The 14,124-nt window shown below is 43.0% G+C and overlaps 1 protein-coding gene across 1 annotated transcript in view; it reads left to right on the top strand.

Annotated features, from left to right (window-relative positions):
* LOC119404989 (uncharacterized) overlaps positions 1 to 14,124 on the top strand; it is a 180,376-nt gene that overhangs the window by 154,020 nt on the left and 12,232 nt on the right. Inside the window, 3 exon segments of the mRNA XM_037671736.2 lie at positions 7,053 to 7,076; positions 9,928 to 10,032; positions 13,167 to 13,297. Of these exon segments, the coding sequence (XP_037527664.2) occupies positions 7,053 to 7,076; positions 9,928 to 10,032; positions 13,167 to 13,297 (260 nt within the window).

The raw sequence follows: 14,124 nt of genomic DNA, 5'->3' as shown, positions 1-14,124 counted from the left end.
GAAATGCCGATGTGTTTTATTGAACAGAGTGGTCGTTCACTAGCTTGTTCACCAAGTATCTATAAAATTTTGATCGATTTGGGGGACAAATGGAATCTAGAAAAAGTCATGAATAACGTGAACATACTTCTGGAATTTTCTTCTCACTCTACTATCATATGTATACCAGAAGCGCAAATTTGGAAATAGTGTGCGTCGTTTCTCATGGAAAGTAATCGTGCTAAGAAAATGTTAAATTATTTTTGAACACTTACAACTTTCGACTATTTTTGTTCTTTCTGTTTTAACGATTAGGTAAAAATCATTCAGTGTGTACTCTGCTTTAAGGCACTCAGCACTGAATTCTCTATGCGCTAAGTCAGCTTGCATCCGGCACAATATTTTTTTGTGCTCTCACAAGGCGTGGGATCTGCCGTATTTATGACACAGCTACTGTGGAATGTGCAGGCTTTACTTCTAGTCTCTGAAGAATCTGTGAACAACGGTAATCAAGTTCAAACTGCTCAAAGGTTCACAAAAGGCCCAAAATTCCAAAATGGGTGTGAATATTTTCGTTAATATAACTATCGCCGTCGGTGTACGCATTGTTGTAGTCCTAGAGCGATTTTTCCGTCTAGTCACATGGTATGTTCCCCAGTATGTGTTGCTGCACTCTACCGTCTACATTCGCACAATTAAGCTGGAGCCACTGAACATACGCAGGCTGTGTTGCCTGAAAAAGAAATGTGGTTGAACTGCGCTCCGACTAAATGTCATGTGTACCATGCACTAAAACTGACTTCTGACAATGACAAATGACTGACAACTGATACATATAACTCTCAATATATTTTATAAACTACGCGGCATGCGTTCTGTCAGCGCATCACTTCCAATCGCTACGTTGAAGACGCTTCGCAACTAACGCATTGACGTAGGTAGCTAATCCCCATGTTGCCTTAGAAGAAAACCTGCATCAATTACGTCTCTAAGTTCAACACGATCCCAAGGGTCTCGGTAATTGTGCACGAGTTCACGAATATTGAAGACGAAATGAAGATATTGAGAATGGTATTTCTGTTTAGTTTTACAGGCGGATAGTCACAAAGACATCCGTTTGCTGCTGTATCCAAGGCGATACAACAATAAAAAGTATAATGACAGTATTTCCTGTTATAGTCTTCTGTGACATCTTTACAAGTATGCTGCTCAGTGTGTAAGCAATAAATTACAGCAATACTGAAGTAATCACAGCGACATTTAGCCAAGTAATAGGGCAAAACAGTTCTGGTGCGCAGTTGAATCGCAAACAATATACCGCGCGCAAAGTGTTTGACAAGGTTTTTCACTGAATATTTAGGAGTGATGCGCGGTTCAGTGGCTCAAGCAATGTCTTTTGTGTTTTCTCCTTGTCGTTTGTGACGTGGTGTTTCGCACATACCCTTACCCTCTCGACAGTCTTGTGCTGGTGTCACGTGATGCACACAACGTTTGCTTTGCAAATATGCTGGCTCCCTGCATGCCCGAAATGTGTGCTTGGCTGCGAAGCAGTCACATTATGCTGCCTCTACCTCTTAACATTTTGCCTTATTTCAGTGTAGAGACTGTACGTACAAAAATTAAAACCAAGCAACATAAGGACTAAAGGCAACTGAAAGCAGTCACGTGGCAACGAAGATCGGTTTACTGAGGCACTACAGGAAAGGGTGGTTTGGTTTGGACAAGCACCGCCTATGACTGCTCAGTATAGTACTCCCTCAATTTCACACTGGCCAAGCACAAATACTGAAGTTTTGGCGCGACGACGTTCTTGCTACGATGTTCTAACGGCTCCTTCGACAACATTTTTTTATGGTGTTTGATATAGTTCATAAGACGCAGTTAATTTGGATGGGATGACGAGGTCATTTCCTGAGCCCCTTTCTCAAGCAAAAGAAAGGCAGGTCAGTTTGTGCTGCGCGCGTCTACTTTGTGCGCATGTTTCATTTGCTGGCTCCGAGTGACTGTCACAGTGTTAAGTTCAGAAACTTTACTTTCGAAGTTACAAACTGAGCACCAGATCTAACAACAAGGCTATATGAGTGTGCGGTACTTCTGCGCTTATGTGCGTCTGAGCTGTGTTATTCAAAAGGCGGCCTGCAACTGGCGCTTACCATTGCTTGCCTTGCTTAGCACGCTACATGTTACTGTCACTCGCTGCCAGCTAAACCGAAAAGCGTGTGAGCACAGTGAACAAAGCACAAACTGATTTGTCTTTAAAGCCAGTTTTAATACAACAGGAGTTCTTGCACGTTGCACATAAAGGGCTAAATTTATGCAAGCTATGACTGGAACTTAGGAACTGTTGGTTGAAGTAGAACGAACGAAAGAGTGAGGTACAGCACATGAAATTCGGGGCCCTAGCTGCAAATGAGGGAACACGTCACTCAGAAAATGACGCTGCAAGAGTCTGGCGCGCACATATCCGGCACGGAATGGACATGGTGCCACATAAAATAGTATCATGAGCACATTATTAGACTTAAGCCATACACTAGAACATACAGATAGCCGAAATACAGGGCTAGCCTATATTGGCATCTTCCTCCGAAGTGCTATGGCGAAATAAGTATTTATAAGCTAGCACTCGCTTCTGAGAGAACTTATAAGGGAGGAGCAAGACAGAGAGCTTAAAGAAACCGCATATTTCAACCACAGGGCGAAATCTATCTAATTTCGTTCTTGACAATGTAAAAAAGAACACGAGGCGGGAAGATTTCAATGGTGCGGCGCATCGCTTTTAAAGTTCAGTTTTAAGCTCAACAAAAGAGAGCCACCTCTCGCTACTTTCTTCAGGAACTGCGTAGTAGCCATCGAAGCACAGCGTCATTTTGAGAAGAACTTGAAGTGACATATTCATGAGCACATACGATAACATACCCTTCTGTGGGGACAAAAGCCGAAAATACCCGAGATAAGGCATTTCCTGTGCTGTACGAAACTCTTTTCGTGTCTCCTTGGTACCGATAACAGCTCCTAAGAATCTAGCCTGCACGCAGGCGTGCACCGGGTGTCACATGGCAAAACGTGTCAAATTACTAACACATGCCTGCGCATCGTGCTTCCCGCTTGTGTCCGTAACCTTTTGTCTCTTGTGTCTCGTGCCTTCTCTGTCTCTTCCTTTTCTCTCTCTTTCTCTCTCTCTCTCCTTCTCTATGTCCCCTGCCCTTCTTTCACGTCGTCGTCGTCTTCCGATCGGTGAGGCCACCGCGCCCCACGACGCAAGAAGGTTTCTAAGCCTATAAAGTCCGGCCCCAAGAAGTCTTCGAGCGCGGAAGGAGTAGGTTAATCTCGGCAGCCTTCTCCCGTGAAAAGTCGCCTCCGTCCTCTTCCCGAGTTTTTCAGTAAGAACGAAAAAAAAAAGCAACGACACGTCCGTATTCGCTGTCGTAGTGCCCGTAGCGTGCAGAAGTAGTCGGCGCTCCAGCCTCCTTCTGTAGCCTCTACCTTTTCTGTGTACGCTCTTACGTTTATTTTTTTTTCCGTTGCTCGTGTCTCGAGTTGCGTACGAAGAGTGGTCAATCCTACAGCACACATGATCAGAAGTTAAGGGGAATGTGCAAGCTTGAAGTTGTGAGTAGTTATCGAACGAGGATTGCCGCCAGAGACAAAGTTTCCACCTACATTCTTTGTTCCACGACTTCGCATCATTACACGCGCTATTCCATACGTTTACAGGGACTCGCACAGTAACCAATCATCTACTGAACAAAGCCACTTTATCCAATTCACGCCATTATAACGTTCAAATGTATAACACTATATGTAACATTTTAACGCGGTAGCGTTAGAGAGCTCGTGTCGCAGAAATTCTGCTGTCGGCGTCGGCACCGTTGGTTGTGAGCGAAAAATGATCCGTGAGCGAAAAATCGAGAAAGTAGCAAATAAAATAAACGATAAAATCTTCGGACCCAATGAGGATCGAACCCAGGCCGTTCGCGTGGCAAGCAGGTGTCTTACCACAAAGCCACGATGTTGCTTGCAGCTGCTTCGGACAAAAACACTACATAAATGCCATGTAGTAGAAGGAGTCTCCTTAACGCATTTTGTTCGGCAGGTGTCACGACGAAAACGAGCCCATACGGTAGGCGCATTCGCGAGGCCATCAAACTACGTCGAAAAACGCCGGGATAGTGCAGCCATCGCCGCTAAATACACACACGAACTTTCCAACAGCTCTAAAAATGGACAGCTATGTCCATCTAGAGGAAAACATATGAAGCCAACGCAGCAAACGCTAGATAATGTGCTGCCATCTGTGAGGCATTGTGAGAAATATGTCTCGACTTTTTATGGCATCCGAGAGGGCCGGCGCGCGGCGTATATCTTGGAGGCCATGCGACTCTTGCTTTAGATCGAAGGCCTGTAAAATTCGCGCGCGTGCGTGCGTGTGTGAGTGTAACAATACACATTAATAAGTATGCACTTAGGGGTTGAAGAGCGCACTAGGGGCCGGATTTCGCTATCGCGTTCAACTCTTAAAGGCGAAGCTTAAGGGTCCCCCAATTTTTCTCGTTCAGTTTTATTCTATATACTGACTGGTACCGAAAATCACAAACTACAACGTTCTCCTTCATCTTCTTGAAAGCATGCTTACTGCTAAGCAATTCTCCGGATTCTCTAAAGCGATAGTCTCTTATTTTGCTAACAACTTAGTGCGCTATCAGTAACAAGTTATTTGAAAAATATGCGTTTCTATTTAGTGCAATCTTGCACACAAATTGGTATCCTTAAGGATCGAAATTATGGAACACAATTACGTCGCTTTTCTAACGAGTAGCAATATGCCTAATTCTCTTCGCCACACACTGCGACGAAGAGAATTGCTGCTCGTTAAGTCTGTTCCCACGTTAACTGATCCTAAGGCACTCTAAATGGCAGTGCAAGGAAAATTAACGTTTCAAGTTAGGGCTTTCCACACCCAGCGATTGCGACCAGCAACACTTCCGAAGTGCAAACGTGGTAGCAGCTCCTCGACATGGCAAGTTATCTATTGCCTTTACCATCCGTGCAATAAAAGGAGCTATGAGTAACAACTATCCTGCCACTCTTCCTACACAATTCTGGAGCCTTTCTATTCATCTATTTTTCGTTGCTTGCTCAGTGTAGTTATAGAATAGATCGTTGCTTCTAGGCATCATTGCTTCGCCTCTGTGAGTCTACCTCTAGTGTCCATGCTTAGGCAAGGGTAGTTCTGTGTTTTTTTTTTTTTGTACTGCTTGAGTTTACGTTTCATTAGAGTCGAAATGGCGTGAGGAAGGCACGGTTCTTGCAAGCGGACGGGAGTGTGGTCAGCAGCTTACGACCCAACCCATGGTGATACATTAGTGAAAAACAAGAAGCATTCATTTTGCCAACTCTGCCTTTTTTTTTTCTTCTTTCCCAGCATCTTTCATCTCTGTTTGTGTGTGGAACCTTTCTCCCTGACATCCTTTTCACAAGCATGTGTGGTGGCTGCTGCAATGTGTGTAGTACGTTGTGCATGCTTGAATGTTTGTCTGTTGTCTGATGAATCTGCCTGGAACATTTTTTTTTCTAACACGATTTCTTTTAGTGGCGTCAGTGCTAAAAAAGTATGTTGTTCATAGTGTTGACAACAAACAACAGTTACTTACTTGCAACAACATCATAATACTCAAGTCAAAATTTTTTATAGTGTCCATTCTTGATTAGTCGTCTCTTTTGTCAAAATGTAAGGGTAATTGCCTATTACTGCAAATTTTCTTTTTAAAAAGATTTTAACTGATTCATATTTGCTGCCCTACAAGCCAATATAAAGTTGGAATATAGTTGTGTTGAATATTGGCATATATTATGAGGTTTATCCGATTCTTGTAAGTTCACGTTTCTCAAGCTATATAAATATTTAAGTGACGTGCTGAGCATCGGGAAAAAATTTGGTGTTTTTCATTTCAACGTAATCGAATTACAAGTCTTCAAAGCACTGTGCATTTTGTAGATTTGAAAAAGAAAGACGAAATCAAACCTACAATTTCATTAGCGAGTTAAGGTATTAAAAGCAGCGCTTGATAGGACAAACAAAAGCCTTGCAGTGGTGATAGCAGCCGCAAAGACTATGTTTTTGTTGCTACGGTTTACATGTTGACCACACCGCTCATTGGTTTAAAACGTTTCCAGCCTTTTGTGGCCATTTGTTGGAAATGAAATAAGATATTGTAAGCATTGGCAGAGTGAACAAAAATAAGGTTGTAAATCTGTGCACGATACCGTGTGATATATGCTATGTGCACTGCACTTCATAATAGTCATGATATTTGATGTCTCGTATTTAATGTAAGCGTCACGTTCCAAAGAGTATAGAAAAACTTTCCAGAAATTAAATAGCCTAAATCTGCAATGTTTCAGAAGGTGTTTAAGGCTATCACTTAAAAAAAATTCGAGGCCCTGAAGCACTTTTAGCAGAATTTTTTAGTTTCTTTGTTATTGTGTCGCATCATTCTTTGTACGTGTTGCGTTGGGATCTGCCCCATTGCATCATTTACGCTGAAACTAATCATGAACTGATATGCATACCGTGGCGATTACGTTTCTGATGGAACTGGTATTTAAATAAAGATGAAGAAACGTCGGAGCGTAACGATTATACGTAAGTTGTTATGCCTAAATTTACCGTTACGCAGGTGTTTGCTCAGGAGTGCTACAATTCATGTTCCGCGCCAGCTTCGGAATAGCGGTAGGGGCGGGTTCGATTCCCAAAGCCGGACAGAACTATTCACAAAATGTGCATGCAAAGTTCTTTTTCTGTAGCAGTACGCATTGGTTCTACTTTCACCTCTGTGAAACTGCTTTCCGATGCACGTCAACTTTCCTTTTCAGAACCTAATGCAACTCCTTCGGCATAAAAACACCTTCATTCGTCAAAAATAAATAAATAAATACAAACTTGTGAACAGCCTAATCCCGACATTTTGCTTTTGTTTCATGTTCTCTTCCAGCACTGTCTTACGCTCGAAAAATTTTAACATTTTCTTTCGTCTTTGCTTTTTTCCTTTCACGCCCGCTCTTTGCAAAAGCCCGTTGGAGACAGATAGTATCAGGTAGTGTGCGTCCTCGTGTCGTCTGTGACGTCGTGTGTTCGTCGCTGTGTCCGTGTCCTTGTGCCTGTGAACGCGCTGCTGCAACCAGTTAACTGACCCTAGTTCATGCTTATAAGAATTTCTGTCATCTTTAGTAGCAACCCAGGCGATAAACCAGGCTAACATCTCCGGCGATACGATTAAAAATTGCTATCTGTCTATCTACTGTGCTGTTGCGAGAATTTTTTTGTCTGGTCACTACTTCAGAGTTGAGGGCATGAAAGCAGAAGAATTTATGCATAATGTTAAATGATGGTTGCTTGTACGCACAGAATCTTCTTAAGAAACTCACAAAGTCCTTCATTATACAAGTAATGAAAATATCTTTATGATAAGATTAGGAAAGATTACTGGACGTAACACTGAAATCAGACGGTAGTATGAACTACGGATCAAACGAAAGCACGTGATAATGTGCTTGAGATTAAGGGCAACAATAAATCGCAACAAGTGGTTGACTATGAGCTTAGTGTATAGCTGTCAGTGGCAATTAATAAATTATTTGGGGGAATAATACTGCAAATTCTGATAGTGTAGAAACGATCGGATAAAGATACAAACGTGGATGGAAATATCATGAATATGTCTTTTGTCCCGTAGATTTAATTCGGCTACTATGAAGACGGCAAATTGAAAGTAAACTGAATGTGTAATAGTGCCTTAATGTCTATGACAGCTCTAATATGGATCTTGCTAAACAAGATAAATGTAGATATATTTTTAACGCCTTAAGTTATAACGAGACTTCGGCTTGTAAGCATGCCGGTGTCACTTATAACTTATTTTCTTACGCTACAAAGCTCTGAAATACCGTGTTCGGGCCGTTTTTAGCATTTCGCAACCGTACAAAATTGTAAAGCTATGAAGCTGTCGCAAACTTTCGTGTCAAGTCATGCGCCGGTGTGCGACAGTTCGTCTAATGAGCAGTCTTTTGGAGTTAGAGGTATTTAACATTCGAAGCGACCTGCCTGCTGCGTCGGGAATTTCCAAGTCTTGTCCAGCCGATGTAGTACTTAGGCTATTTGCCCTTGCAGCTAACTAGAATATCTAGCTTTTGTTAGACACGGCAACGAAACATTTACACGAAGATGACACCGAGATAAGACAGAATATTAGTGCATGTTTTGTTTACTAAATGACCATTATCTTTCGATCTCACAAAGCAGAAAGCACAGCCTATCGATCATTACAAAAAAAAAATGTTTCATGTGCCACGCCTACAACACTTCAAACCAGTAGCGTAAAACGTTTTCTGTGCTTATTACCTTTGAAATAAGTAGTGCATGAGTTCCGAATGGTACGTTAAGTGTAAAGGACAAACTGCATGTTTTTTTCTAAGGTCTAGATAATTCTATTCTCTTTATGTATCAGCCTTTGAGACATTAAATAATCACTGAACCATTGTTCGATAATTCTCCCTGTTTCACCAAGGGTTCTGAAATTCGCATTATTATGAAGTTACCTGATAACCTAACGTTGCCAGATGTCTCCACGGGCGTGTTGCAAAGAAGCTTTTATCAAATTCTACAATGTAAAAAAACTTGATTCTGGACGTCATCTGTTTAGCCATACCTTTGTTAATATAATCTTCGATCTTTAAATAATAACGAAACAAACTTTATGATCAGTCATAAGGTGTCATAATACCCACCTTATGTTCTAAATATCCTAACTTCACACTGTACTCAGTGCTACCATGCCTCATTTGCATAGCAGACATCAAACAATGACAACTCTCAGGCAAAGACATCGCGCGGGACTCTATGTTCAACTATGTGTGACGGACGCTCTCTGAGTATGGGTGTTGTCTGTGTGATTGGTGTATGGCTGTTGCAACTGAGCATACGCTGCCGTCTTAAAGTAGTGCAAGTAGTGCCTGTTAGATTGAGGACGATGTTGAAGGCAGGACATATCTCGTGTATTGTCTGGTCTTTGCTAACGATGCACAGCTCGGCAACCGTAGTCAATTGTCTCTTTATTGGCCAGGATACTGCCTGTAACCGAGGATAGAAAATTGGCTGTAAAGAAGACGTGTTTAGAAGACATATGTAAGAAGACATGTTTAGAGGCTTGAAAAGGTGACAAGAAAGTCGCTGAAGCCAGCGTCTCAGAAATTGAACTTCGCTTTGTTAGAGCAACCACATCTTTTTTCTTCGACGACTGTTCGTCACCATTGGCTAATTTTTTTCATCAATGCAATATTTTCATGACGATCTTTAATATCAAGCAATAGCACTGGGGCTCTCAGTCTCTCAGTTTCATACCTGAAGTCTATATTGCTGCGCTTGTCATGAATTCTGTTATCTAGAGAAAGGAGTAGACGGCACTATATAAAATCGCTAACGCCTCCTAAACAAAAAGATGTATTTCGCTCTGATAACGAGGCCAACTTAAGCACACACTTCATTATTATTAACCAGAACTATATCTTGTATTTTAGCCACCAGAAGCTTTACCGAGGCAAAACTTCCTTTGCGATTGCGCCTTGGCAAAACCAAATCCAGCTGACTTATCCGCAGAGATGAGACAGACAGAGCCGAGATAGTCCTGTTTTCGTATCTTTTTTTTTCTGCTAATGAATTGCATATGCTGCTTGCTTCCTAGTAGCTGGCGTAGTGCTGTCGATGCGTACGCAAGCTAGGCAGCTTTTACCCTTTATTCGTTTTTCTCTTCCTTTTTGCTGTTTGACGATAGTAGAGACAACCTCCTCTCCCTCTTCTCTTTTTGCTCTCCCCCTCCTTCTTTTTTTATTCTCTCGGCTGCTTCTGCCTCTCGCCGCCAAAAACGACACCGTACACACAACCGCCAACAGCACCTCACAGTCCCCAACGCAAGAAGTTGTCTCTCCGTATGAAGAGTCTCTCCCTGGACAGCCCTGAGTCGAACGAGCACGCACATCGTCGACGACAACTCACAGGTGGACGGGGCGAGAAGCCCTTATCTATCTATCTACAAACCTACGTGTGTGTGTCTCTCTAGATCCGTCTATCAGTATTACACACATCCTACTCCTGCCCATCCCCATCCTTCCCATTTGATTCCTGTTACTATGTGTACTTCTGTTTGTCCGTCTGTGTAATCTTATTGCTTTCTTCCTTCCATTTGATCTATATGTTTGTATCCATCGTTCTCTGTGTCTGAAATGTTCTTGTTTTCAAACTAGCCCCCTTCTTTTTTGTTACCAATTGCTTTGTTCTTCTTTCACTCTGTGGCTGCTTCTGAGTTTCGCTGCTCAGTTGAAAACGACAGGACGTTTAAAAACACAAGAGGCAATGCCACCATGAACCTTCTCACGACGACTTCTCACGACGACTGCATTTCGTGCCGTGACACGACACAAACTTAATATTCGTTACGATGTGATTGCTTAAGCTTATACATATATTGGTTATTACAATTGTGACGTCAAAGTGTACTGCAATAATTTATGGTGTTACCACAAGGAATTCTGCCGCATCTCCAGCGGTCCTAAAATATGTCCTGTGATGCGTTTCAACTGGGTGCGTGCCAAACTTAACCTCAGTTTACACTGCCTCGCTCAGACCCTTCCTACTTGTTCCTTCTCTCCTATTTTATCTGCACTCTTGACCAGCACTCTGATTCTTGAGTCACATGTTCACATTCACTGCATTAACATGTCCGCCTTATTGTTAAGGGCATGTGCATGTTTTTTTTTTTTCATTATGAGCTCTTGCACTCGCTCTCCTTGTGGTTTCCCTGGACGAAAGCGATCGAGCGAGTGCCCCCACAGCTGCTACGTGAAACGTACATGCCCATTCACTTTTGTGTAGAGCGCACGATCTGTCAGCGTATGTTACGTGCACGACTCCACACTGTGGCTACTGGACTCGAGATTGATAGGCCATGTACATTTTCAGTTACATATTTACGAGATCGTTGCCTGATTTGCGCACTTGTTTTGTCAGAACAAGCTGCTCACTTCCTCTACGCAAAAGTGAATGGGGCTGTGTTCACACTCTGCTTTTACGATGGCCGAAATGAGCACAACGTTGTACCGACGCCTTAGTGCACAACCACATGTGACGTTTTGAAACGAGTTTGGTCAAGGTGACAGCGTGATCGTCAGACAGTACATAAAATGATGTCGACCTGACGCCGTGAACACCGTGTGTTCGTCGCTTGCTGTAATAATTCGCAAATGCCGTCTTTTTGAGACAACAATATCGGGAGTAGGCAAGAACTGTAGCCTTCTGGTGTTCTTACACTTGTAGTGGAAAGCAATGTTGTGTAAGTACCTTTTAAACGTTCGTATGCAAACCAACCATAGGGAGATATGGCAATTATGATTGCGATCAGCTGTATTAAGTCCTTGACCAAACATGTATGCATAAAGAAAAAAGCATAAGAGAAATTACAGGTGCACTACTTGAACGGATAGAAAACATGTGGGCTTCCCACTGCAGCCTATATATCACGACTATGCATACCGCGGGCTTTGTTCTCTCTCTGAGGACAGCATGAGCCTTGCATTGAAAGACCCGCGCAAGCAAACTCATTGCACACTCGTAAAGCTTGCAGGCTCGGCATGTTCTCTCAAAATTTTACGGCACAGTTGTCGTTCGTAGCCTTTTTTCATTTCTTCGATGTTTCCTCATTTTTACTTTCTGTTCATGCACATCTTTCCGCACCCCTTGCAATATCTTGGTTACAATATATATTATCACCAAGGCCTTTACCTCATGCGATACGAGTCACACGTACACTTTCAACGACCTCTGAAACTGGCAACCTGAGAAACCAGCAAATTTTCCGGTGACTTCTTCGAGGTAAATACGCGATGGAACCAACGAAGCTCGCAGGTTTCAGCTGCCATTGGCTTCAGTGGTCGTTGAGGAAGCACTCGTGTCACGGGCACTGCTTGAATTCCTCAATTCAGATCCCCACTGCTTGCTGTTCGAGCTTAGATTATGTACACATGACGCCACACTTTTCCTGTTGTCCTCACCCTTCAACTTTTGCACTAAGCGCGACTGCCGAGAGCCGGTAGGGCTTCCCGAGCGAATTTCTGACAGATGCTCGTAGTGCTGTTTTTTTTTTTATCTGCTGACTAGTGCAGTGTGCTTTATTAGGAGGAAGGGCATTTCTTTGTTTACTCAGCTCTCTGCTTACGCTCGTGTTATCTGCTCACGAATCGAGCACGAATATTAGTAGACGAGTATTTTAAATACTGCTCAATTCCCACGAGAGCTTAGTGAACCGTTCCAAGTACAAACAGTTGTCATGCTTAGCTGCTAACTCATGCCTTTAATAGTCCTGAAAAGCAGCAGTATGGTGGCGGATGATTGCGTAGAAGCCTTAATAGATACCTTGTTCATTAGGTGGCGTTGTCTATAACACTGCACGAAACAACTTTGGTAGCGTTAAAACAGAGCTCATGAGCTCATCTGATACGGCATCGCTCGTAACGGCGCTAGAATTCAGCTGGTAACAATGGCCGAATTGTTCTTCGCTACATTTTCTACGAGACTTCCTAGTTTCATCTGGATGGAAAAGTGTAAAATTTCTGTACAATTCTAGCCGCAGAGGGAACATGAATATGTTTTAGCCATTTGCCCTGCAACAGCAGTTTTGTTCATGCGCATTACGCTTTAAGAACTACGTGATCGGTTAAAATTTCCAAGCAGCACTGATGATCACGTGAAGCGCCGCGTAACGGAATGACTCAGGAAATAAACGGAAAATTCCGTCGCCCGCGCTATGCGATATTTGCCACGCTATGTACGATATCGAAATCACATCAACGTTTATCTTGAAAGCTGACCGACAGACAAATCTAAGATTGACGCAAAATGAGAAACGTTCGCTCTTTTCCTTGAACTCTTGAATATTTCAGTACTACTCGATGAAAGACGATGATTTTGAACAGTGCCACCCAAAAACACAGTCTTGCAATGGTCGAGCCTCTTACGTTATTTTTCTAAACGGTCCTGGTGCCGCCTGCACCCACGATGAGTGACCGTTGCCTCCCGGTGGTAGAGCGTAAAAGCCTCAACAAGTGTTCTCTCTCTCTGGTCGGCGTCGACATTGCAGCTCCCCAAAGTCCGGTGCACGGTCGAAGGCAGCTCCTGAGCGCCAAAGCGGTGCGCATGAGTTCGGTCGATCTGCCCGACGACAACGAGAAGTCACTCAGCAGCGCCTCTACGTCACCCTGTCCTTCCCCAGTGAGTTTAACACGTTACTCGCTATACTGCCCGGAACTGTGTACTTGAATTGTCTTTTCACTGGCCTGCGAATGGCGTATTTCGAGAAAGAACCGAATACGAATCGAAGTAAGCATCGATTACTGCATAGTTTCCTCAAATTAACTAGAGGGGACTCTGGCGCTGCGATCGTTCAGCCACCATGGGAGTGATGGGTAGTACACGGATTTGCCTAGTATTTGTGTTTGCGGGCTTCGAACGCACTTTCTGGCTTTGTTTATTGTTGTGTTTTGGTTTTTTTTTTAATAAAAGAATGGACCGTTGTAAACTTCGTGACCAGATTTCAATTGGTGAGCCTAAAAAGTTTAACGTTGTGAAGTGTAACTGCTGGCTCTTGCTCAACTTCGTTTTGCGACAAAGCGGATGCAGGCGACGCGGAGCCAAACGGAGCTTTAAGAACGAGGTTTAGACAAATCTGTGTACTACCCATCATTCCCATGATGGCTGAAGCGCCATGCGTTGCACCTCCCATAGACACTAGCGCCAGAGTTCCCTCTAGTAAGTATTGTAGGAAACTCTATAGATTACTGATCAGTCGTTTAACAATTCATATAAAATGGTGTTCATAATTCTACCCTTGAAAGCTCAAAGGGAGCATCGGGAACAGACTAACAACTGAGGTTAAGTCTGGCCTAAGCAAATTAACAGCCCCGAGGTAAAGCGATGTAGTCAGCTGCACTACGTAAGCTCTCACATTTTATCGCTTTCACATTTTATCGCTTGTCGCTTCTTAAGTCTGCTAAAAAAATATCACTTTAAGTTCTTCCAGCCTACCCATTATCGCAGAT

Source organism: Rhipicephalus sanguineus, chromosome 9, assembly GCF_013339695.2.
Source record: "Rhipicephalus sanguineus isolate Rsan-2018 chromosome 9, BIME_Rsan_1.4, whole genome shotgun sequence".
Classification (NCBI taxonomy): domain Eukaryota; kingdom Metazoa; phylum Arthropoda; class Arachnida; order Ixodida; family Ixodidae; genus Rhipicephalus; species Rhipicephalus sanguineus.
This window is presented reverse-complemented; position numbering and strand designations above follow the sequence as displayed.